The 25,327-nt window shown below is 38.4% G+C and overlaps 1 protein-coding gene across 4 annotated transcripts in view; it reads right to left on the bottom strand.

Annotated features, from left to right (window-relative positions):
- GRM3 (glutamate metabotropic receptor 3) overlaps positions 1-25,327 on the bottom strand; it is a 223,224-nt gene that overhangs the window by 99,547 nt on the left and 98,350 nt on the right. For 2 of the 4 annotated variants that reach the window (XM_010370628.1, XM_030933193.1), the window contains one exon: positions 1,943-2,550. The exons of the other annotated variants lie outside the window; for them this stretch is intronic. In XM_010370628.1, coding sequence (XP_010368930.1) covers positions 1,943-2,410 — 468 coding nt within the window. In that variant the 5' untranslated portion in view covers positions 2,411-2,550. Of the gene's footprint in view, positions 1-1,942; positions 2,551-25,327 lie in introns of those variants that run through there. 4 annotated transcript variants of the gene reach the window in all.

Here is a 25,327-nt window from a genome sequence, read left to right as displayed (position 1 = left end):
ATATATATGCCCTTACTAGTGGTAATATTGAGTATAATATAAATTTGTGAAATGACTGGCATTCATTGGGAAATTATGATTGAAGTATAATAGACTATATAAAAACATATATAAAATCTGTCATACTTCATATATATATATATATTCTCTTTTCTCAAATAAAATAACATTTTTCATCTCTCTTGATCCAAGTATAGAAAGAGTGCCAAAATTAATATGATGTGCTTTCATATGTGCAATATTTTCTGTCCATCTAGTGAAATGTAAGGATGTTTATTTAAAACCAGTTATCCTAATTACTCATAATATGATGGTGTAATCTGAAGAAGGAAATAAATTTCACACAGCTTATAGAGAACCACACAGAATTATACCTAGAATTTTATTTTATGTATGTATCTATGTATTTATTATTATTTACATTTTTTTTTTTTTGAGATAAAGTCTTGCTCAGTTGCTCCAGGCTAGAGGGCAGTGGCCTGATCTTGGCTCACTGAAACCTCCGTCCCCGGGTTCAAGTAATTCTACTGCCTCAGCCTCCCGAGTAACTGGGAACACAGGTGTGTCCCACTATGCCCTGCTAACATTTTGTATTTTGGTAAAGGCAGGGTTTCACCATGTTTGCCAGGCTGGTCCCAAACTCCTGAACTAGGGTGATCTGCCTGCCTCAGCATCCCAAAGTGCTGGGATTACAGGCATGAGCCATAGCACCCAGCCTATACCTAGAATTTTAGATGCCACAAATGTGAGATAGAGAAAGAAGGTTATTCCAGTGCAAATATAGACAATTTAAGTGGTTCGTGACATAAAAAGATAACATGAGTATAGTATAGTTTCTTTTAGTGCTTGGGGTTTGATTATAGTAATTTAGTGGGAGGTGAAATGTATGACTCTTAGAATCATGGACTTTTATTACTGTGACATTAGTGCTCTCATCAGAAAAAATACTAAACTTAAAGTAACATATAAATATCACATGGGGTAGTTAAAAGAGCACAGAAGTACAAAAGATCTATCGGAGTTCCAGTTCTTGTGCTTTCTACCAGTGGGAATTTTCATGAAACCAATCTTTCTGGGGATTGGGAAAATTATAAAGTTGAGCTAGATGATTTCTCACTTATTTCCTTCTATAAAATGTATAACCTTGGAAGTAAGGATTGCAAGAGTTTACATATTTCTTCTTTCCAACAAAATTATGACAGCCAATTATTAGCTTTATATCTAGTTTAAGTTATGTGTTAAATGTTTCTTTTTTTTTTAATGGTAGCATCCTCTGGCTTCTCTGCATACATTTTTAGGTTTATATCCTGATGAATTATTTATATTTTATCTCTGAACAAAAAAATGCTTTAGTAAAAATTAGTGGGAATAATGGAGTTCCATGACATTATGCCTTCTTGTGTTTGATTGTATCAGTGGCTTCAAATTATTATTTCATTTTACCTTGACATTCTGTTATGTAACTGCAGTATTTGTCCTGTGGGCAGGGCATACTTACCAGCTTCTTCACTCTGGGTTGAGCCCTGTGAGTTGCTTTGGCTAATGGGATGTTAGCAGGTGTGAAGCAAGCAGAAACTTGAAGGAATTTCGTACAGCTGAGTTTGCATTCTCTTGCACCTCTGCCATCACTCAGAGAACATTCCTGGGCTCTATAGATGATCGATTCCAGGAGGAGGATAAGAGACAACCATAGCTGCCCCCAGTGAAACCCAGCCTCCATTTAATGTTGCAACAGCAAACTGATATGCTTCTAAACAATTTTCATTGGTAGAAAAATTTTCTGCCTGCAAACCTATATTCTCAAGTTATAACCAGAAAAAATGATAATTGCATTGTTGATATAATCCATTGATGAAGTTATTACGATATTTCCCTTTTGTTCCCCAAAAACATAAAAGCAAAGAGACACCAGCCTTTTAGCAATAGCGTTAGCTAATCTTACCTGTATGGAAACACTGCTGTAAGAGCCACCAATGACCCCTGCAATGAGAAGTGGGATGTTTTCTTGAATGGCATAGGATCCATCAGGACACATATACTCAGCTTCATCCACTTTTGTCAAAGATGCCCTGACAAACTCCAGTGATTGCTCTAATGCATAGGTATCCCTTGAACACGTATCCAAAATGTGAACACCCAGCTTCACTCCTGGTAGCAAGTAATCATCTTTGTTGATTTCATCGATAGCAAACAACATGGCTTCCAGGCGTTGAATCCCTCGGTCTTCATTGATTCGCCCACATTCTTCAGTTCCAGTGCCTTTTTCATTAATAGGAAATAGGCCCCCTAAAACAAGGTCACCTTCTATTTTAATCTCTCTCCTTAGAAAGTTATGGTCCCCTAAAGAGAGTAAAAATCCCTTTGAAAACAAAGCTAAGGTAAGAACTTGGAGTCTTGTCAACATCTTCATGAATCCTGTTTCTGTACCTCTGGGAGATATCAATGGTGGAGCCAATGTATCATGCTAGTCCTCTCTCATTTCCAAACTGGATCTTTGGCCTGTCCTTCAAATAAGGGAGGAACAGACTAACAGAGCCTGTCATCAAATTCCTAAAGAGATAAAAATTATATGAACAAAAATGGTAAAGAAAGCAACAGTGATTACATCGATCATGCCCAATCAGACCTTTAATGGGGTGACTCAGAAAACCATTTACCAAACACACAGTACACCACAGCACCAGGCACTCTCCCACAGGTATTCTCACCCCATCCTTACACTCTCTATGATGTAGTTCCTAGTGGTCCCATCTCACAGAAATGGGCACAGAGGGTCAAGGAGGTGACCTTACAAATTGTACTTATTGCAGGTTGGGTTTGGACTCCAATTTTTGTTTTTTCTTTTTAAAGCCAAATCCAGTACTCTCTCTACTGAGTCATTTACTTTGTTTTTGGTAGGTCAGCAATGTGGATATGAGTTTATATCCCTTCTCTTTAAGCTGCATTTGTAAACTTATCTTTTTTATGGATTCTTCCCCTTTCCATTTTAAACACAACAAAACACAATGAACTCTGTTACAATTTCACATTTCTACCACAGCATCTCTGTCCCGCCCCTTAACAGATGAACTCTTCTAGCCCACTGAGGTTAAGATTCTGCCTCAACTGCTCTAACAAAAGGGTTGTGGAAAAAGCTGCTACTAGTTTCTAAATTGAATAAACTATAAACTCACTGTAGTCTTCACTTTACTTGACCTTAATTGAAATCTTGACTATTCCTACCTATTACAACTTCCTAGTTTCTGTTCTCATGCTTCATCTTGACAACATCTCAAATTCCATTGTTTAACACCTGCCTTCCCTCATCGTCCCTCTACCTCTTCCTGGGCCAACTCATCTATTTTCATAGTTTCAGCTACCACTTAAATGAGCTCCATACTTCTTAGGTCAACTGCCTGCTAAACAGCTTTTCCCATACATCCCTTGGACACCTCAAAATTTATGTGGCTATGAATGGATCTTCTCTGTTTCCAGGCTCTCAAGCCAGAAGTCTGCACCCAAGAGTTTTCTCCACTTCACCCCCTGCTACTGTCTTTCAATTAGCCACTATGCCCTGCAGAATCTAACCACGTAGCATCTCCCAAAGCAACCACTTCTTCCTTATCCCCGCCATGCTGAGCTCTTGTAATTTGTAGCAGGACCCTAGCAATAAATTCCTAGAGAGCTGCTACCACCTCACAAAGCACCGTTTTGAACATTAGAAAAGGATATCCCCTTTAAAAGTATACAATTTCTCAACTTATTGTTGTATAACCTATACAACTATAGATGATGGGGCAAGTGTGATTGCTGGTGGTTGCCTCCCCTATTCAAAGTGAGGCAACTCCTCATTTTGTCCTCACATCTCAGGTAGTGCAATGAATGCTAGTGCTGGGGTGTACACAGTAGACTCTAGCTACTGTGAATTGAGCATCTTTTTACATTCTAGGCTAGAACACATGAATCTATTGAGAATCAGGCAAAGCCTTGCTGTGAGGCTCATGTTTTTGACAGTAGTCTGGGATCTTTCTAGAGAGCTTTCCAAAACTCTGGTGTGGAACAGTCTAGTTGCATGCACGCATGAACCCCTGTACCTGCTGTTGAATTCTCTGACACTCAGCTTTCTAGTACTAGAACAAACACTTGGTCAGCACATTCACCCTGCTTGCTTACTTCTATCTCCCTAGATAAGATGAACTTATTATTTTCAGAGTCAAGTGAGAGATGTGACCACATCGGGCTCCTGGAGCATTCTTCTGACAGGTTGCAGCCACATGCCCTTGTGTGTGCAGTGGAGCATGCCTGTCTTCTCTTCACCTTTCACGCATGATTGTGTGTTGGAAGGGTTTTATGAAGGAAGGGCTCTCCTAGCTAGTCCAAGACTCAATAAAGATGCCTGAAAGCCACATCATCCATGTGCTCTCAGATAAATTAGCAAATGTTAGCAATTTGAATGATGTCTCATTGGGGAAGACCCTCTAAGGCACAATCTCAATTACTATTCAGAGTAGCCCATCTTCTGTCAATGTATACTGACTTTCCCTTGCCCACAGGTTTAAGAATTAACTCATTATAAATCTCTTCTCAGTGCTTTATGATCTTGTCCCTGGCTAGCTCTAAAGCCCTACTGCTCACCATGCTCATCTGTGTAGGCCTACCTTTGCCTTCAGATCTTAAGCTGCAGATATATTGAACTATGTGCACTCAGTAGGTGTTTAGGATGTTGATGACCTCTTGCTTTTGCTCATGCTGTTCCCTTTTGCCAAGAATGTCCTTCTATACCAATTTCTCCAGCAAACAGCCACTTATCATTCAAGACTCAACAGTTACTGCCAGGAAAGACCAAGTATTCTGTCTTATCTCCCTTCCCCAATCAAATTGTTGACTTCTGGCTTTATATTCCTGTTGTAGTTTGTTCAAGAAATGTTTTCTATGGCTATTTTGATTTATATTTGTTTTCTTGTGTGCTCATTGGGAATTAATGAAATGGCACAGCATTTAGAATTTTTCAGGTGCCAAGGAAGAAAAAAACTCAATGAAACAAGCAAGACAGGAGCTAGTCCAGTATTTACTTCAACATTTTTGACATTTCTCCCTTTTCATATTAGCAGTGCCCTTTAAAACCCAGATTTCCACTTGCTTTCTGTTCCTTTCACATGCAGCGAATGATGGGCTGTTTTCCTGAGCCACACTGTCAGCTGGGGTATGTTTTGTCTGTTTGTTTAGGTGTGAATCTCAGCACTGATGGCAGCAGCCATTGGAATGTTCAGTATTAACTCAGAGCCTCCCTGAGAGATCTGCCACAGGGCAGCAGAAAGTCTAATATTAATAATTTTTTTAAAAAGTTGATACTGTAGTAGAATTTTTTTGTTTCATATCAATTTCTGGTCTCTTTGATCTTTATGCGCAATTCCCTTTGAAGCAAAACTGCCATGGAAGGCAAAAGACACTGTGATCATTATTGCTAATGATAAAGATGCTGAAATTTCTCTATAAAATAATTGTTTTATGTGCTTAGTAAAAGAGAATAGCTAATTAAAAGAAGGCCATCAACACAGGCTTACCATGTATCTTTGCAAAAAGTGTAGACATCTTTTGAATGTAAAGAAAGTTTGGCTACTCAAAGAGTAAAGATTACCTTTTAGTCTATAGAAAGCTTAATTCTCTTTTGGGAAAGGGCTCTTAGCCAGAAAAGACTTCAAATGAAACACTGCATTACAGTGAAAGTAACAGTCTTTCATGTCCAAACGGGATCTTTGGCCTGTCCTTCAAATAGGGAAGGAATAGATCAATAGAGCCTGTCACTGAATTCATAAAGAGATAAAAATTGTATGAACAAAAATGATAAAGAAAGCAACAGTGTCTATCAGTCTACCTGTTTCACAGGTAAAAACTGTGTTTTATTTCTCTTTGTTTGTCTATGTTCTGGCATAGTAGAATAATTCAATGAATGTTTCTTGAAGGAATATAGACATGTTATCTATGTTTGCACATGACTCTTCACTATTTTATTTATGGCATGGGAAATGGGAATTAAATAAGAAAATGCATTATTTTTGCTTCATTACCTACCTGGTCACATCAGATGCTTTTCCCCTATTGCACTCCTTTATGGTAGGATCACCAACAGGTATAAATATAGTAATGACTTTGTATTATGCAAGAAAAAATACTGCCTTTGTACTTGAATATTGCAACTGAGATTGGCATCTAGGAAGCCAGGAGAGATGTAGACCTGAACTGACTTACATTTACTGCTTAAGTTTTTGGTCAGGAGAATACTAAATAAGGAACATACACATTCTTCTATCTCAAAGCCTCAGAGATGCATTCACTTATGAAATATTTATTGAACACCTACTATGTGTGCACTAGGCTATGAGTTGGATACCCAGGATATATACTTTAGTTGTAAACAAATGAACATCATCCCTGCCGTCAAATAACATTCTCAATGCTTACACATTTTTATATAAAGAGTGATAGAAAAGTAAGGATCTCTGTTTTTACCAACTATTTTCATCATTAGTGAAAATATTGAAAGTTTGTAGACCATTGGTTTCCTTCAACATAATTGTTAAGTGCTATACTCAAAAACTGATTTATTCATACTGCTTGTGTTATATAAATTTAAAAATTAGATATGCAGACCATAAAAATAAGTTGGCTGATGATAATGTCATGTAAAATATTTTTTCCTTATAGCTCTCTGACAGGGCATATCTAAATAACATTCAATGCCTTCCTAGAGAATTACAAATCAAAAATCACTTAATGTTTAAATACACTATCTTTGTATTGTTATTTACTTTTTCTTTATAGCAGAACTTACAATGATTAATACTGTAGCACTATGCATGATTTAGAGACAATTAGCATTATTTAAAATGAAGCCCTAAGAAAGTAGAAAAAAAGTAACATTGAAAAATAGACAAACGTGTTTAATTCAATGCCACTGTTATCTCTTTGTAACAGTTTATTGGATTGTGTGAAAGGGCACCAACCACCTCTTTTCAGGTTCTTTTCATTATAAATCAGCAGCACATTCCTCAGATAAACAGGCTCCCTACTGCAGCCACATTCATATGCAGCTGGAGAATTGCATCTCTACAGTCAAAGTTCTCCATTCAGGGATGATGAGTGATGTGTCAACTATAAACAAGCATGTGTAACCCTCTCCGTAGGCAACCTGCTCATCAATGTTTTATTAATCAATGCATTAATAGAATCTCAGAGGTTTGCTGTGAATATAATCCCCAGAATATATGAACTCAAAGCATTTCTGTACTCTGCATATGCTAATATGTATTTTCGTCCACTCTTTGCTTGGGGACTTGGTGTCGGAAATGAAATGCACTTTCAGTCACTGTAAAAGTAGTTTACCCAGGGAAAGGAAAGGGTCTATCTGGGAGATAAAATGCCAGAAACCATACATACTCTTTCCCAGAAATAAATCCTTAAGTTACTGAAGGGTTTCGGAGAGTGCTCAAATCTTGCACACTCAATCAATCTGGAGCAAAGTTAGGGTTAGTCCTAGTGTGTGCAATTTGATTATGATTCTGTAATTTTTCAGCTGTCAGTATTATAGGCAACAAAAGGCATAACCCTTGCTCTTAGACTGCCATTTTCAGTTGGGTAAACAAACAGAAGCTGTAGCTATATTGGCATTTTTGGTAGGAGATATGCCATTGCATGACTGTAATTCTTTTACTAGAGAAAAAGGGTATTTTCCCCCACAAGCCTTAGGAAGCTATTATGAGTAGCTCATCATTTCAAACCCAATCATTTTTAGTGGATCTACCTTAAAATTTATTTTCCTTGTAGCCTTCCATGTTACTCCACTGTAAGAGGTTCCTTCATTTGCTAAATTCCCATATACTTTGTGCTATGTTTATCTTGAGGATCATATTTTGTCTTGTGTTTTACTTGCAAAGTTTTTAAATTGAAAATTATTCTTACTTTCCTATTAGTTTGTAAACTACTATATATCAAGGACCATATTCTAGATATTGTTGTATGTTCCACAGTGCCTCAGACACAGTTGTCAAAAGTTGGTTAAATAATAAATTCCAAGTAGCATGCAAGTTTTAGAAAGATTGATCAGGACATTGAAAACATAATTTGGAAATTTCATTCGGAGAACAAAGATCGCCAAAAAGATCTGTCATTTTCAAAATGATATTATACTAGGTCAAAATTCAACTTCGGCCCTAAATAAATTTGCCCCAAATATCTCTGATCTGACTTTGTGATGCTGAATTGTTGGTTGATTTTTTACAGGAAGAAAAACGTAAATTAAAACTGGAAAATTTGAGAGCATTTAGAGAAAAAATAATTAGAATACATGTTATGGGTCTGAGAGGGATTAGGAGGAATGGAAAGCAACACATCAAATGACAGGTTAAGTTCCTTCAAAGCATGAAGGATGGGGCAGAATAGAGGAGGCCAGACTTATGCACGAAGATTTAAAGTTAAGGAGAAGAGTTCTGCTTTCCTTCAAATTTTCTGAGTTTAAGGCTTTTTGAAATCCCACAATGTGTGTGAAATTTTAAACAACCAAAACTTTAGGTCCAATAGTGGGAATTAATTGATAAGGCCCTCTTATATAAACCTATTTTATTAATAGATAAAATGAAAACACCCAAGAACCCCGAGTTACCATGTTGAAGAGAGGGACATTGCCAGTCGGCATGTTGGAGCTGAGAAACGGATGGTGATGAGGCCAAAAGGAGAAAGGCCCACTTCACTATTTGACCTTGGACCAAAAATCTAAGTAAGGTAAATTAAAACATAAAAATCACATCTCCTATTCATCTCCTATTTTCTTTATCTTCTGAATTTAGAGGACAATGATTTTTATGAGGTAGGCAAACAGATTATGTTAAACTTTGGTGATTGCTGGTAATTTACTTCCCATCAATAGTATTCACTTGGTTGAGTGACTCAATATAGAATATATTGAAGGCCGGGCGCGGTGGCTCAAGCCTGTAATCCCAGCACTTTGGGAGGCCGAGACAGGCGGATCATGAGGTCAGGAGATCGAGACCATCCTGGCTAACACGGTGAAACCCCGTCTCTACTAAAAAATACAAAAAACTAGCCGGGCGAGGTGGCGGGCGCCTGTAGTCCCAGCTACTGGGAGGCTGAGGCAGGAGAATGGCGTAAACCCGGGAGGTGGAGCTTGCAGTGAGCTGAGATCCGGCCACTGCACTCCAGCCCAGGCGACAGAGCGAGACTCTGTCTCAAAAAAAAAAAAAAAAAAAAAAAAAAAAAGAATATATTGAAGATTTATTTGCTTCCCTTCAAAGTCAATCTTTATTTTCCTAAGCATCAAAGTGCACAGGATTTTCATGGTATGTGTGTGTGTCTGTGTGTGCATGTGCACGTGTGTGTGTTGCCATTTCAGCTGCTTTAGCATCCTCAAGTTCCTTACCCTCATTACAAAGCCTCTGAATTAGAGCCTCCCCAAATTCCCTGTGATCCAGCTTTGTCCTTTACCTCTTCAAAGGTGCAAAATCTAATAGAAGTTTTGGGTTTGTCACATAAACAGAATGTAGAAACTGGATTTGTCAAAAGCTTTCTCTCTAGCTCTGGACAAAACGGTGAAGGGGTAGAAATGGAGGAATACCATTTTTAGGAGGATATTTTTACTGACTGGCAATATGACCCATCAAGTGGCTATTATTAATAATTTCGTAGATGTATGCAGTACCTTTTTGTATAATTTCAGAGTATTCTGCATAGTGAATTAACTCTTCTATTTCCTGGTGAGAAAGAACTATATCATCTATTGCTAAGTAGAGAGTGAGAGAGGGACTGAGAGAGAGAGAAAGAGTAAAGCAAATTGCTCAAGATGGTAGTTGGTAGTAATAAATATAGAATTAGGATTTAGGAAGACTTTACCATTATTGCTCAAACAAGTCTACAAAACAGAACACATGTCACACACGTCTTTAACAAAATATCACTTTTATCATTCACATATTCCTGGTGACTATTCCTATGACATGGTCACTAGGAGAAGTCAGGTACAGATAATAGACTGTTACTGAATTTACCCTCCTGCTGAAAATAACTAGAAAATTGGAGAAAAAATATGAAGCAAACTATGATCTTTGAGAGGAAAAAAAACACATGAGGGAAACCCCATGGTTACCCCATAGATTCCCCAGTATTCTGCACAGGGTACTTTCCTGCCACGCAGCAGTGGCAGTCTTTCTGACTTGAGGAGGCAGGGATTATTTAATAGAATTCTAAGCTGCTAAAGTGGTTGCTGTTTGTGGGGCAGTGAGCTGCATGGAGTTGGTGGGCAAATCTGAGTGGTTATCCTTAGGGTGAGACTCAGTGAGGCCTGGCAGACATATCTGAGAGATATTAGAGTTCCAGGCCAGCCAGAGTGCAGAGATCAAACTAGGCACTTTGTGCTTTTTTATTATAACATTAGAAAGACTGGCTCTATTCTATTAGTAAAGGCCAAGCTCTGGAATTAGGGGCATGTCACAGGACTAAGTATAAAACAGACCTGCCCTTATAAAGAATGAAATTAAGTCTAACAAAAGTAAAATGATCCACCAGTATCTATTTACGTGCCACTTAGGACAAAACTCAAACTCTTAAAGAAAGATAACATAATTCAGACTGCCTACAAATACACATTCTATAATAACCAGCATATACGTATAAATTGCTTGACATATAAGAAAACAGAAAAACAGCACCCAGAGTCAAGAGAGAAAGCATAATTTGAAATAAGACCTGAAATGGTGCACATTTTGGAATTAACAGACAAGAACTTGGACTATTATAAATAAGTTTGAAAACATAACAAAATGAATGAATAGATGGGGAATCTCAGCAGAGAAGGGAAACTATAAAAATACTATATGGAGATTCTAGAACTCAGAAATACAATATTAAAATAAAGATTTAGGAGGCAACAGATTGGAGAGGCAAAACAATAAACTTAAAAAAGGACCAAAAGAAATTATCCAATCCAATCAGAGAGAAAGAGATGGAAAAGAAATTCAACAAATCTTCAGTGTACAGTTGGACAATATTTAGTAGTCTAACACATGTAAATTTAATGTTTCAGAAGGAGAGAAGAAAGAATGAAAGAAAATACTTGAAGTAATGGCCAGAAAATCCCCCAAATTTGGTGATAAACATAAGATTACGGGGGGGTGGAGCAAGATGGCCGAATAGGAACAGCTCCAGTCTCCAACTCCCAGCACGAGCAACACAGAAGACCGGTGATTTCTGCATTTTCAACTGAGGTACTGGGGTCATCTCACTAGGGAGTGCCGGACAATCGGTGCTGGTCAGCTGCTGCAGCCCGACCAGCGAGAGCTGAAGCAGGGCGAGGCATTGCCTCACCTGGGAAGTGCAAGGGGGAAAGGAATCCCTTTTCCTAGCCAGGGGAACTGAGACACACAACACCTGGAAAATCGGGTAATTCCCACCCCAATACTGTGCTTTAAGCAAACGGGCACACCAGGAGATTATACCCACACCTGGCCGAGAGGGTCCAACGGCCACGGAGCCTCCGTCATCGCTAGCACAGCAGTCTGCGATCTAACCCTAAGGCAGCAGCGAGGCTGGGGGAGGGGCACCAGCCATTGCTGACGCTTTAGTAGGTAAACAAAGCCACTGGGAAGCTCAAACTGGGTGGAGCTCACAGCAGCTCAAGGAAACCTGCCTGTTTCTGTAGACTCAACCTCTGGGGACAGGGCACAGCTAAATAACAACAACAACAAAAGCAGCAGAAACCTGTGCAGACGCAAACGACTCTGTCTGACAGCTTTGCAGAGAGCAGTGGATCTCCCAACATGGAGGTTGAGATCTGAGAATGGACAGACTGCCTGCTCAAGTGGGTCCCTGACCCCTGAGTAGCCTAACTGGGAGACATCCCCCATTAGGGGCAGTCTGACAGCCCACACCTCACACGGTGGAGTACACCCCTGAGAGGAAGCTTCCAAAGTAAGAATCAGACAGGTACACTCGCTGTTCAGCAATATTCTATCTTCTGTAACCTCTGCTGCTGATAGCCAGGCAAAAAGGGTCTGGAGTGGACCTCAAGCAATCTCCAACAGACCTACAGCTGAGGGTCCTGACTATTAGAAGGAAAACTATCAAACAGGAAGAACACCTATACCAAAACCCCATCAGTACGTCACCATCATCAAAGACCAGAGGCAGATAAAACCACAAAGATGGGGAAGAAGCAGGGCAGAAAAGCTGGAAATTCAAAAAATAAGAGCGCATCTCCCCCTGCAAAGGAGCGCAGCTCATCGCCAGCAACGGATCAAAGCTGGTCAGAGAATGACTTTCATGAGATGAGGGAAGAAGGCTTCAGTCCATCAAACTTCTCAGAGCTAAAGGAGGAATTACATACCCAGCGCAAAGAAACTAAAAATCTTGAAAAAAGAGTGGAAGAATTGATAGCTAGAATAATTAATGCAGAGAAGGTCATAAACGAAATGACAGAGATAAAACCATGACACAAGAAATACGTGACAAATCCACAAGCTTCAGTAACCGACTCGATCAACTGAAAGAAAGAGTATCAGCGATTGAGGATCAAATGAATGAAATGAAGCGAGAAGAGAAACCAAAAGAAAAAAGAAGAAAAAGAAATGAACAAAGCCTGCAAGAAGTGTGGGATTATGTAAAAAGACCAAATCTACGTCTGATTGGGGTGCCTGAAAGTGAGGGGGAAAATGGAACCAAGTTGGAAAACACTCTTCAGGATGTCATCCAGGAGAAATTCCCCAACCTAGTAGAGCAGGCCAACATTCAAATTCAGGAAATACAGAGAACACCACAAAGATACTCCTCGAGAAGAGCAACTCCAAGACACATAATTGCCAGATTCACCAAAGTTGAAATGAAGGAAAAAATCTTAAAGGCAGCCAGAGAGAAAGGTCGGGTTACCCACAAAGGGAAGCCCATCAGACTAACAGCAGACCTCTCGGTAGAAACTCTCCAAGCCAGAAGAGAGTGGGGGCCAATATTCAACATTCTTAAAGAAAAGAATTTTCAACCCAGAATTTCATATCCAACCAAACTAAGTTTCATAAGTGAAGGAGAAATAAAATCCTTTACAGATAAGCAAATGCTTAGAGATTTTGTCACCATCAGGCCTGCCTTACAAGAGACCCTGAAGGAAGCCCTAAACATGGAAAGGAACAACCGGTACCAGCCATTGCAAAAACATGCCAAAATGTAAAGACCATCGAGGCTAGGAAGAAACTGCATCAACTAACGAGCAAAATAACCAGTTAATATCATAATGGCAGGATCAAGTTCACACATAACAATATTAACCTTAAATGTTAATGGACTAAATGCTCCAATTAAAAGACACAGACTGGCAAACTGGATAAAGAGTCAAGACCCATCAGTCTGCTGTATTCAGGAGACCCATCTCACAGGCAGAGACATACATAGGCTCAAAATAAAGGGAGGGAGGAAGATCTACCAAGCAAATGGAGAACAAAAAAAAGCAGGGGTTGCAATCCTAGTCTCTGATAAAACAGACTTTAAACCATCAAAGATCAAAAGAGACAAAGAAGGCCAGTACATAATGGTAAAGGCATCAATTCAACAGGAAGAGCTAACTCTCCTAAATATATATGCACCCAATACAGGAGCACCCAGATTCATAAAGCAAGTTCTTAGAGACTTACAAAGGGACTTTCTCCCATACAATAATAATGGGAGACTTCAACACTCCACTGTCAACATTAGACAGATCAACGAGACAGAAAGTTAACAAGGACATCCAGGAATTGAACTCATCTCTGCACCAAGCAGACCTAATAGACATCTATAGAACTCTCCACCCTAAATCAACAGAATATACATTCTTCTCAGCACCACATCACACTTATTCCAAAATTGACCACATAATTGGAAGTAAAGCACTCCTCAGCAAATGTAAAAGAACAGAAATTATAACAAACTGTCGCTCAGACCACAGTGCAATCAAACTAGAACTCAGGACTAAGAAACTCAATCAAAACCGCTTAACTACATGGAAACTGAACAACCTGCTCCTGAATGACTACTGGGTACATAACGAAATGAAAGCAGAAATAAAGATGTTCTTTGAAACCAATGAGAACAAAGATACAACATACCAGAATCTCTGGGACACATTTAAAGCAGTGTGTAGAGGGAAATTTATAGCACTAAATGCCCACAAGAGAAAGCAGGAAAGATCTAAAATTGACACTCTAACATCACAATTAAAAGAACTAGAGAGGCAAGAGCAAACACATTCAAAAGCTAGCAGAAGGCAAGAAATAACTAAGATCAGAGCTGAACTGAAGGAGATAGAGACACAAAAAACCCTCCAAAAAATCAATGAATCCAGGAGTTGGTTTTTTGAAAAGATCAACAAAATTGACAGACTGCTAGCAAGACTAATAAAGAAGAAAAGAGAGAGGAATCAAATAGACGCAATAAAAAATGATAAAGGGGATATCACCACGGACCCCACAGAAATACAAACTACCATCAGAGAATACTATAAACACCTCTACGCAAATCAACTAGACAATCTAGAAGAAATGGATAATTTCCTGGACACTTACACTCTTCCAAGACTAAACCAGGAAGAAGTTGAATCCCTGAATAGACGAATAGTAGGCTCTGAAATTGAGGCAACAATTAATAGCCTACCCACCAAAAAAAGTCCAGGACCAGATGGATTCACAGCTGAATTCTACCAGAGGTACAAGGAGGAGCTGGTACCATTCCTTCTGAAACTATTCCAATCAATAGAAAAAGAGGGAATCCTCCCTAACTCATTTTATGAGGCCAACATCATTCTGATATTTATGACAAGCCCACAGCCAATATCATACTGAATGGGCAAAACCTGGAAAAATTCCCTTTGAAAACTGGCACAAGACTGGGATGCCCTCTCTCACCACTCCTATTCAACATAGTGTTGGAAGTTCTGGCTAGGGCAATCAGGCAAGAGAAAGAAATCAAGGGTATCCAGTTAGGAAAAGAAGAAGTCAAATTGTCCCTGTTTGCAGATGACATGATTGTATATTTAAAAAACCCCATTGTCTCAGCCCAAAATCTCCTTAAGCTGATAAGCAACTTCAGCAAAGTCTCAGGATACAAAATTAATGTGCAAAAATCACAAGCATTCTTATACACCAGTAACAGACAAGCAGAGAGCCAAATCAGGAATGAACTTCCATTCACAATTGCTTCAAAGAGAATAAAATACCTAGGAATCCAACTTACAAGGGATGTAAAGGACCTCTTCAAGGAGAACTACAAACCACTGCTCAGTGAAATCAAAGAGGACACTAACAAATGGAAGAACATACCATGCTCATGGATAGGAAGAATCAATATCGTGAAAATGGCCATACTCCCCAAGGTTATTTATAGATTCAATGCCATCCACATCAAGCTACCAATGAGTTTCTTCACAGAATTGGAAAAAACTGCTTTGAAGTTCATATGGAACCAAAAAAGAGCCCGCATTGCCAAGACAATCCTAAGTCAAAAGGACAAAGCTGGAGGCGTCACGCTACCTGACTTCAAACAATACTACAAGGCTACAGTAACCAAAACAGCATGGTACTGGTACCAAAACAGAGATATAGACCAATGGAACAGAACAGAGTCCTCAGAAATAATACCATACATCTACAGCCATCTGATCTTTGACAAACCTGAGAGAAACAAGAAATGGGGAAAGGATTCCCTATTTAATAAATGGTGCTGGGAAAATTGGCTAGCCATAAGTAGAAAGCTGAAACTGGATCCTTTCCTTACTCCTTATATGAAAATTAATTCAAGATGGATTAGAGACTTAAATGTTAGACCTAATACCATAAAAACCCCAGAAGAAAACCTAGGTAGTACCATTCAGGACATAGGCATGGGCAAGGACTCCATGTCTAAAACACCAAAAGCAACGGCAACAAAAGCCAAAATTGACAAATGGGATATGATTAAACTAAAGAGCTTCTGCACAGCAAAAGAAACTACCATCAGAGTGAACAGGCAACCTACAGAATGGGAGAAAATTTTTGCAATCTACTCATCTGACAAAGGGCTAATATCCAGAACCTACAAAGAACTCAAACAAATTTACAAGAAAAAACAAACAACCCCATCAAAAAGTGGGCAAAGGATATGAACAGACATTTCTCAAAAGAAGACATTCATACAGCCAACAGACACATGAAAAAATGCTCATCATCACTGGCCATCAGAGAAATGCAAATCAAAACCACAATGAGATACCATCTCACACCAGTTAGAATGGCAATCATTAAAAAGTCAGGAAACAACAGGTGCTGGAGAGGATGTGGACTTTTACAACTTTTACACTGTTGGTGGGATTGTAAACTAGTTCAACCATTATGGAAAACAGTGTGGCAATTCCTCAAGGATCTAGAACTAGATGTACCATATGACCCAGCCATCCCACTACTGGGTATATACCCAAAGGATTATAAATCATGCTGCTGTAAAGACACATGCACACGTATGTTTATTGTGGCACTATTCACAATGGCAAAGACTTGGAATCAACCCAAATGTCCATCTGTGACAGACTGGATTAAGAAAATGTGGCACATATACACCATGGAATATTATGCAGCCATAAAAAAGGATGAATTTGCGTCCTTTGTAGGGACATGGATGCAGCTGGAAACCATCATTCTTAGCAAACTATCACAAGAACAGAAAACCAAACACCGCATATTCTCACTCATAGGTGGGAACTGAACAATGACATCACTTGGACTCGGGAAGGGGAACATCACACATTGGGGCCTATCATGGGGAGGGGTGAGGGGGGAGGGATTGCATTGGGAGTTATACCTGATATAAATGACGAATTGATGGGTGCGGACGAGTTGATGGGTGCAGCACACCAACATGGCACAAGTGTACACATGTAACAAACCTGCACGTTATGCACATGTACCCTAGAACTTAAAGTATAATAAAAAAAATTTAAAAAAAAAGATTACAAAACCAAGGAGCCCAGCAATTCTTAAGCAGGATAAATATAAATAAAACCATATGTAGTTAAATCATACCCAAATTGGTAATACTAAAGATAAAGGAAAATCCTTGAAAACAATCAGAATAAAGCAGCACATATGTGTAATGTGACAACAATATTAATGATAGCTGACTTATTATCAGAAAAAATAACAGCCATAAGTTAATGAAATTGCATCTTTGAAGTTCCGTGGAAAAATTGGTCAAGCATCACAGAATTCTCTATCCAGTTAAGCTATACTTTAAGAAGGTGAAATAAAGACTTTTTAAAGGCAATTAGAACAGACATTTCATAATTAGTAGACTTACACAATCAGAAATGCTAGAGGAGGGCCGGGCGCAGTGGCTCATGTCTGTAATCCCAGCACTTTGGGAGGCCAAAGTGGGTGGATCACTTGAGGTCAGGAGTTCGAGACCAGCTTGGCCAACATGGTGAAACCCCGTCTTTACTAAAAAATACAAAAATTAGCTGGGCTTGGTGGCGGGCTACTAGGAGGCCGAGGCAGGAGAATCACTTGAACACAGGAGGTGGAGGTTGCAGTGAGCCAAGATCGCGCCGTTGGACTCCAGTCCAGGGCCACAGAAGTGAAACTCCATCTCAAAAAACAAAAACAAACAAACAAACAAACAAAAGAAATGCTACAGGAATTACTTCAAAGTAAGAGGAAACAACACCAGATGGAAAATCAAACCTATGAGAAGGAATGAACAGTACCAAAATGGTCCATATGTGGTTTAATATAAAGAAAATCTGTAAGTCTAGACATTAGATATTGTTAGCTTAATTTCATAAAAGCTATATTTGTCACAATTTTTTTTTAAAGTAAGAAAACTTCCACTACCATTTTGTTTATTTTATGGTTTGATTTCACTTCTCTTTATGTATATATGTTTGCCTTCATCCTGTTTGCTGGAAACCCCCTTGGGCCTTCTAGAAACTTCTACTAAAAGAGCCATCCCCATAATTCAACAGTCATGTTTCTGAAAGTAGCATTTGAGAGAATATTTTTCTTTAACTTTATTGCTGCTAATAGATTTAGTCAAAGCTGAAACCCAGCTGGCACACACTGGTACAGCCATACCAGTTGTTAAAATATTTAAATATTTCCTTCCAGTTGGTGAATAGCCAGTCCTACCAAGCCCCTTGAGCATTCCTGGCTATTCTGGTCCCCTCTCTGGCATATCTCTACCTACCCTCTCCCATCCTTAGCCACCAAATTTCCTCATGACCCAGCAACTAAAGTGTTAGATTCTGGCACAGTAGGGTCTTTAGGTTCCACTTCCACGGTTATGATTACTGCCCATTTTGATAACTTGATAGTAGTTGTTAAGCCTTTTAAATATCATCCCTGGATTGACTTGCTGAATAAGATGTTCAACATTTGGGAAAAGTTTCACTTTTAAGCAAAATCCCAATCAGCTAAAACAGAGTTGAATTTTCCCTTTTGGTCTGACAGATAAGCATCCGTTTCCTTTTTTTTTTTTTTTTTGTTCCTGGAAACCACACCACAGTTATCCTTTGGGAACCAACACATATGTTTCTAAAGTGAGGTGAATTCATTCCTGGCTTGATGGGTGGCTTGGTGACACACCTGATAAACAGAGTCAAGTGTCCCTGGCTATTGCAGTTGGTTAAGGAATGAGCCTGTCAAATCATTGCCAAGAAGGATGATTTAAGAACATTTTTCAGAATTACTAGGAGAAAAACATCCTCTCTCTGGTAGAGTGGCTTAAAAGAATGCATGTAAGCTCTTGTAAGTATGGGAGCTGCTAGTGGCCATCTTACCACCATGAGACAAATGCCTGTCTGAGAACAAACACACAGAATTGCAGAGTCAAGGAATGTGAATATAGTGAGACCCACGCTGCTTAATCCAGCTAAAATTTCCCAGTAATATGAGACAATAAATTCCCTTTTTGTTTTGCTAAAGTCAGTTTGAAATTGGTTTTATATAACTTGCCATTAAAAGATTCCTAAATAACCTCTCTCTGTCTTTCCAATACCCTTCACATTAAAGATAATAAAATTTACTGGGCACCTACTATGTGCTAAAACTATGGTTAATGTTCCACATAGATTATTTTATTTAATCCCATAACTTTTATCCCATTTATACCCTTACACAGATGCCATCTCAGATGGCCACAGGCTTCATGATGGCTCCCACTGTGCTACTGTATTAATGACAGGTCTTTCCAGAAATGCAATGACTCCAGAGTCATCTTTTCTTTATGCTATTATCAGCAGTCCCATCTTCTCAATTCTCTTACCACAATCAAGTCACCTGATATATTAAACCATCAGTTTTGGCACATTAATGCAAGTTAATTTGTTATCCACTTAGGGATGATCAAATTTTTGAATGGCCTAAAACACAGGGTTAAAACAATAAAGAGAGAAACATTTTTAATCATGGAATTTTAGATACCTTTGTGTACAGATAGTAAAGTATCAAGGCCTAATTGATGTTCTTCAAGTTATAGCATGTATGAACCCCATACTCAAATAGAAGTCAACTTGTATATATCAGATACTATGAGATTTCAGGCTTAGAATAATCCTGATCGCATCAGATAGACAATTAAATGCCATTGATAAGTTAAACCTGGCATAATGGAACTCTCCTATCATTTAAGTGACCTTAGAACATATGTTTTCAGTTCTGCCTAGCTGGAACATTTTGTGGACAATCATTAGTATGCTGTAGTTGGCTGGTACGATCTCTCAAAACCCAATTACACATATCTCTTCCCAAGTCTGTGTTCAGTGTCACCATGCTGGCAGCTTAAAATTGGCCATGGTGAGAGCGTTTACATCACAGAAATCAGCAAACACTAAAAATCAGTCCCTCCATAAGTTCCCAAGGTTTGATTGTTAAATATTTACCAGCACACCACTGGTGGTAAATTTAACAATGCTCTTATAAAATCCATTCCTAGAAAATCAAATAGAAATAGCCTGGGAAAGCAATATGGTATAATGCCTTAGATCAGAGTTTTTCTAACTGCAGATCAAATTTTCAGAACCTTATTCAAGTGTCATGATCCATATTAGCAAATCACAATGAGCATTTTAAAAGGAAATAGAAGAGTTTAAAATATGATAAAAATATCAAAATATGAATATAAGGCATTTATGTAGAAAGGGTGAATATTATTTTCTAAAACATTTTGGTGTGTATGCATGTATATATGAATATTTATTCTGGGTTACAATATAAAATAATTTCTCACTGGGACACGTTAAAAAACATTTTGAAAGCCACTGTGTTAGGGTGTGGCCTCTTTAGTGAAATGTTTGAATCTACTTCATGACGTCAGCACATGGCCACCTCTTTGTGTCTCATTTTATATACGTGTAAAATGAAGACAAGAATAATACCTATTTCATGGTTTTTTAGGATTAAATGAAACAAAATATAACATTAGCTCCGTAACTGTCAGCTGTTATTAAAATTGTTGGAGTGAGGATAATTTATCAATGACTCCAATGAAATTGGAGGTGTTCTGTACTCTCCACATGATCCCCATCAGCTAGCATTCTGCCTTTCTTCTTATTGAGGTGTAAGGTGATGTGTGATATTGGGGAACTGTTGGCTGTGTGGATGATGCAAGGAGGGAATCAAAGTTCCAAGGTGTCTAGTAAATTCTGGATTGTTCAGTGTTTATGGGTGCTAAATACCATAATATGCCAGGAGAAGATGGAAAGTGATCATCTCCTTCTTTGCAAAAAGACACATGTGCTCACACCCAGTTGATATATTCTGTTTCTCCAGAAAATGTTAGCATCCTTACTCCCTTGATCTTCTCCTGTTGTACTGAGTTTTGTTAGAAGGGGGCTGAGCACCTCTTATCCTGAATCAGTCTGGACTAGGACATTAACTGGCCCCTAATGTCAAAAGAAGAATATTTCCTAAAATTCTGGTGTCCAAGTTGTTTCTGACTTTAATTTTCACTATCCCATCATATTAGAGGCCTTAGTTACAGAGGGTTTGGGTCCTCTATAACGATTGTTAGTTTTTAAATTCCATGGCAACTACTGTGCCTGTGACAGTAAGTCTGGGCTGCCTTCTGCCCTCTTGTCCATGTCCTTCATGAGTTTCAGGGAATATTAACCCCTACTATCTTGTTGTACACATTCTAATGTAGGAAGCTCCCAACACATAGCTGTTAACTTGAGACAGATTTTCAATTAATAAGACTAAAGTATCTCTTGTATAACTTTCAACTTTTAAACTGGTTCTGATTTTACCTGTTCTTTAAAAAGACTACCACAAAGCCCTCATATAACACAGCTTCTAGGTTTGCTTTCCTTTCTTAGTGTTATACCCAAATTATGGTCATAAAATTATGGCATGCGTATGTTACACAAGGGCCCATTTCCCCGAGTAATAAAGGCAGAGCTAGGCACGAAAGAGTGCATATTACATGAATCCATTTATATAAAAGCCTAAACCATATCAAAGTTATCTATGGTATTATAAGGTCAGAGAGATTTTACTCTTGTGAATGTGAGAGGTTACTGACTTGTAGGAAGCCTGAGAGGGTTTCTTGAGTGCTGGTAAATTTGTGTTTCTTGATCCAGATTTTTGTTTCATGAGGTGTGTTCAGTTTGTGAAAAGTCATAAAGCTTCACAATTAAGACAATGCATTTTTCTGTATGTATATTACACTTTAATGAAAATTTAAAATGAAAAAAAAACGGGACTGAAGTGAAAAAGAATGGCTAGTGTGGCTATGCATTTTTAAAAAATGACAGTATATAGCAAATTAGTCACAGGGGTATTGACATAAATTTGCAACTGTGGGCTTACTAACAACACTAACTCTGATGAGAGAATCCTGCAATGCCTGGTGAGAAGTGCTAGTGGAAGCTGAGATCCCGTATCTCATCGCAAGTGAGTGATGGGCATACAGAGGCCTCTTTCTCATTATAATAGCAAGTCAGCCACTTTGTTATCCTTTCTGTACACAAGCAGAAGCCATGAGTCTGGGTGTAAATGACAAATACCACCAGTGACACACTGACTGACATTTGGAACTTGCAACTTTACAGTTCAGGCTGCATGGGAAGAGAAAGGTGAAGAGTGAGTTCCAATCAGAAGATTCTAAGTCAGGCAACTGTTACTTTCACAGTTTGAGTTCTGAAAAGTGAACAAAATTATCCTGTGGTTTTATTATGTTCCAGTGTTCAAAAAAATCTCTTCAATGATTTAAACAAAATTGCTTATTATGTCTATTATGTGCCAGGTCCTGTGGTAAGTTCTAAAGATACAAGGAGCAGTAGGACAGCATCTCTGCAAAATACAGTAAATGAGGTTTGTTGGGACTCTGATAACAATTAACAGCTAAACAAAACATAACTCAGATTTATTTTGGCAGCACACTCCAGTGTGACACATCTGAAGAGGGCCAAAGACTCCTCCTTCATTGCCGTAATTGGTTGCTTCTAGCCTGAAGGGTGGGATAGATTACATTTCCAATTGGATGGGCAAATTGCATGGCAGAGCTTAAGAGCTTCAGATTACTACTGCTCTTTCCAGATGCAGTTAACCTTTGAGTGTGGCTATCTTGCTCACTGTGATACTTGATGCCATTTCAGACAACGAGGAAATTGATGACAGCAGAGATCAACTCTAAGATGAAAATATCAATAGGTGGCAGCCATGAGAATATATTTCATATATCTACTTCTATTATTTTCCTTATGCCCTATATTTCTAGTTACAGTGGACTCTCATATTTAAAATGTTCGCAAATATTGTATTGAAAGTTGGTTTAAATTATCCTCTCTATCCCGACCTTTTAAGTATACATTCTTTTCTCTGTACTCCAGCTTTCACCAAGTCCTAGTTGCTATTTTGCTCACATTAGCTCCAAATTTGACTTTCTTTTCTCTGTTGCTATTTTTTAGATAACACCAATCTTTTATCAATCTTTGTTTCTGATTGCTGCAACCTTCTTCCATTCAGATTTCACACACTTTTTTTTTTTTAAATCTACTTTAGTCTATTTAAGATATTGCTCTAAACTTGTATTCTTCATCTGTGGTCACTTGAACAGATGCAAATATCTCTTGTTACTCTAAATTTCATCTTAGCAGCACCAGCTTCAATGATTTTATCCATTCACTTCTTTTCTCTTTTATGGCCCAATTTCTTTAGTGGCTAGGAAACACTAAGATAACTCCTCATGCTTTTTCTTTTCATTCCTAACACAGCATATGTTTCCAAGTCTGGGCAAGCTAATTCAGTTCGTTAGCCCATAGAACTAGTAAAGCCTACATCATTTGATTTGTCCAAGTTGCATTATTCTAGAGAAAACTGGTGTTACATATTTGGTCATAGTCTGTATTACACAAGCATGCTATTGGTCACAAAGTAAACTGTAGTGCAAGTTACCTGACAAGCTTTGTGTAAATTAGTCAGCATAGCTAAACTTGTGAGCTGCAGCAATTCTGTGTAGATTAGCATGATCTTTCTTTTTGACGTATAATGCATTGCCAGGCATATGTTAAGTGTGCAATAAATATTTGTTGACTAAATTAATGAATACATATTTTCTCCTTTTATCACTTTACAATAAATCTTAGCTTTCTTTTTCACTAGTTTCTTCATTGTTGAATGGGAAAAGTAAGCAGTATTTTTTTGAACTTGTATGCAAGTTGCTTTACATATGCTCATTTACTCTTTCCAAGATTTCTGTTATAAATAGATGAGTAAGACTAGCTTAGGGGCAAACTTAAGCACTACTTGCTCAGGACTCCTCAGTCACCGGGTAGTGGAATAGAATTATCTGATTCCCAGTTTTTTACTGGGGATAACTCCTTTGATAACTCCCATCTGTTGAGAATTGTGTCCTAATGTCTCAGAGAAGATGTGACAATCTAGGCACCTCCAGCGGCTTGTTTGTCTATCTGGTGCTTCTCTTTCCTCGAACATATTTGTGTTGGCTTAATTTAAATTCCTACATTATTATTGCCTCAAAAATATTTTTTTCTGAAGTGTATACATGCTCCATTTTAGTTTCAGGAGAACTTTTCTTCTAGGTCATGACACTTGGAAATGATCCTGCCTAGAGAGGGGACCTTTGAACATGAATTTGTTTCCACATCTGGCATCCATTAGCCTTCTCATCAAGGCCGTGTTTGGTGCTGATTCTATCCACTGTCCAGATGTTTCTTTTACTTGTGGCTTAGCACAAGACATTTACACTTTGCTGTTTAGCACACATATGGGGTAATAACCTTGGGGAATTTCAAAAGCCCTGAACTGCAATTCCTGTGAAACGTAGCCAAAATTATCTCAGTAGTGTAGATGCTGAACTACCCAAGCATCCTTCTCACAGCCTACCAGAAACCCATTTCACCATGGGAGGGCTGCCACTTTATAGGACCTGTGCTGGGGCACACAAGATGTCACCCAAAGGATGGTGTTTCACATGACACCCCGAGAAAAGCGGAAGATCAGGGGAAAAGCAGATTTTGTTTAAAAGCTATTTTTGTTAGCTCGAAAATCTATGCCAGTAGTAAGAATTAGAAAATAAGCCCTAATTTTTACAAGTGAAATATTACCTTATATTTTATTTTAAACTGTACAAAGAATAAGCACAAAAATTTCTTTAAATATTTCTAATATTGCCTCAACTTTGCATAAAATATCTTACTAGGATGTTAGCATCTGGGTGTGTTTTGAATGATCTTTGGGTATTGATTTAAACAAATTCTTATTCAGCACTTACCCTGGACCTCTGTCTTGGAATTCACTATTATTAACTGCGGAGGCTTAGCACATGGAATGTCAAGAACAATAACACTGTCTTCGACACAGGTGAGCCAAAAGGAGAAGATAAGTATTCTTTTGAGGACTTTGAGTTAATTTCATGACCATCAGTGAACAACAGGACAGTAGCCCTCTTCTATGAAAAATTTCACGGTATACCTTTCCATGTAATAGTTCCACTGCTCCGCTCTCTAAATAGCCACTCTCCCCTTCACTGTGACTAAATTTTTGTGTTTAAAATATGAGTATTTATAGATTATAAAATGGTTCAGTAAGAAAGCCTCTGGTATCATGCAGGCTGACCGCTGATCTTCTTAATTTTCTTATGAAATATTGGAGTCCCTGGGGAAGGAGATTATTCAGTATTTCTATTTTAGGGTCTTGCTTAAAATTTATTTAAAAGCTCTTGCCCTGGATGACATCTAGTCTGTATGTGGTGCCTATTTGGGAACATCTGTGGATGTAACATATTGTGCTTGGTTCTTCCAATATATATTTTTCTTCTAGTCAGAGACTTGTTA

This window comes from Rhinopithecus roxellana, chromosome 6 (genome assembly GCF_007565055.1).
Source record: "Rhinopithecus roxellana isolate Shanxi Qingling chromosome 6, ASM756505v1, whole genome shotgun sequence".
In the NCBI taxonomy this organism is placed as follows: Eukaryota; Metazoa; Chordata; class Mammalia; order Primates; family Cercopithecidae; genus Rhinopithecus; species Rhinopithecus roxellana.
This window is presented reverse-complemented; position numbering and strand designations above follow the sequence as displayed.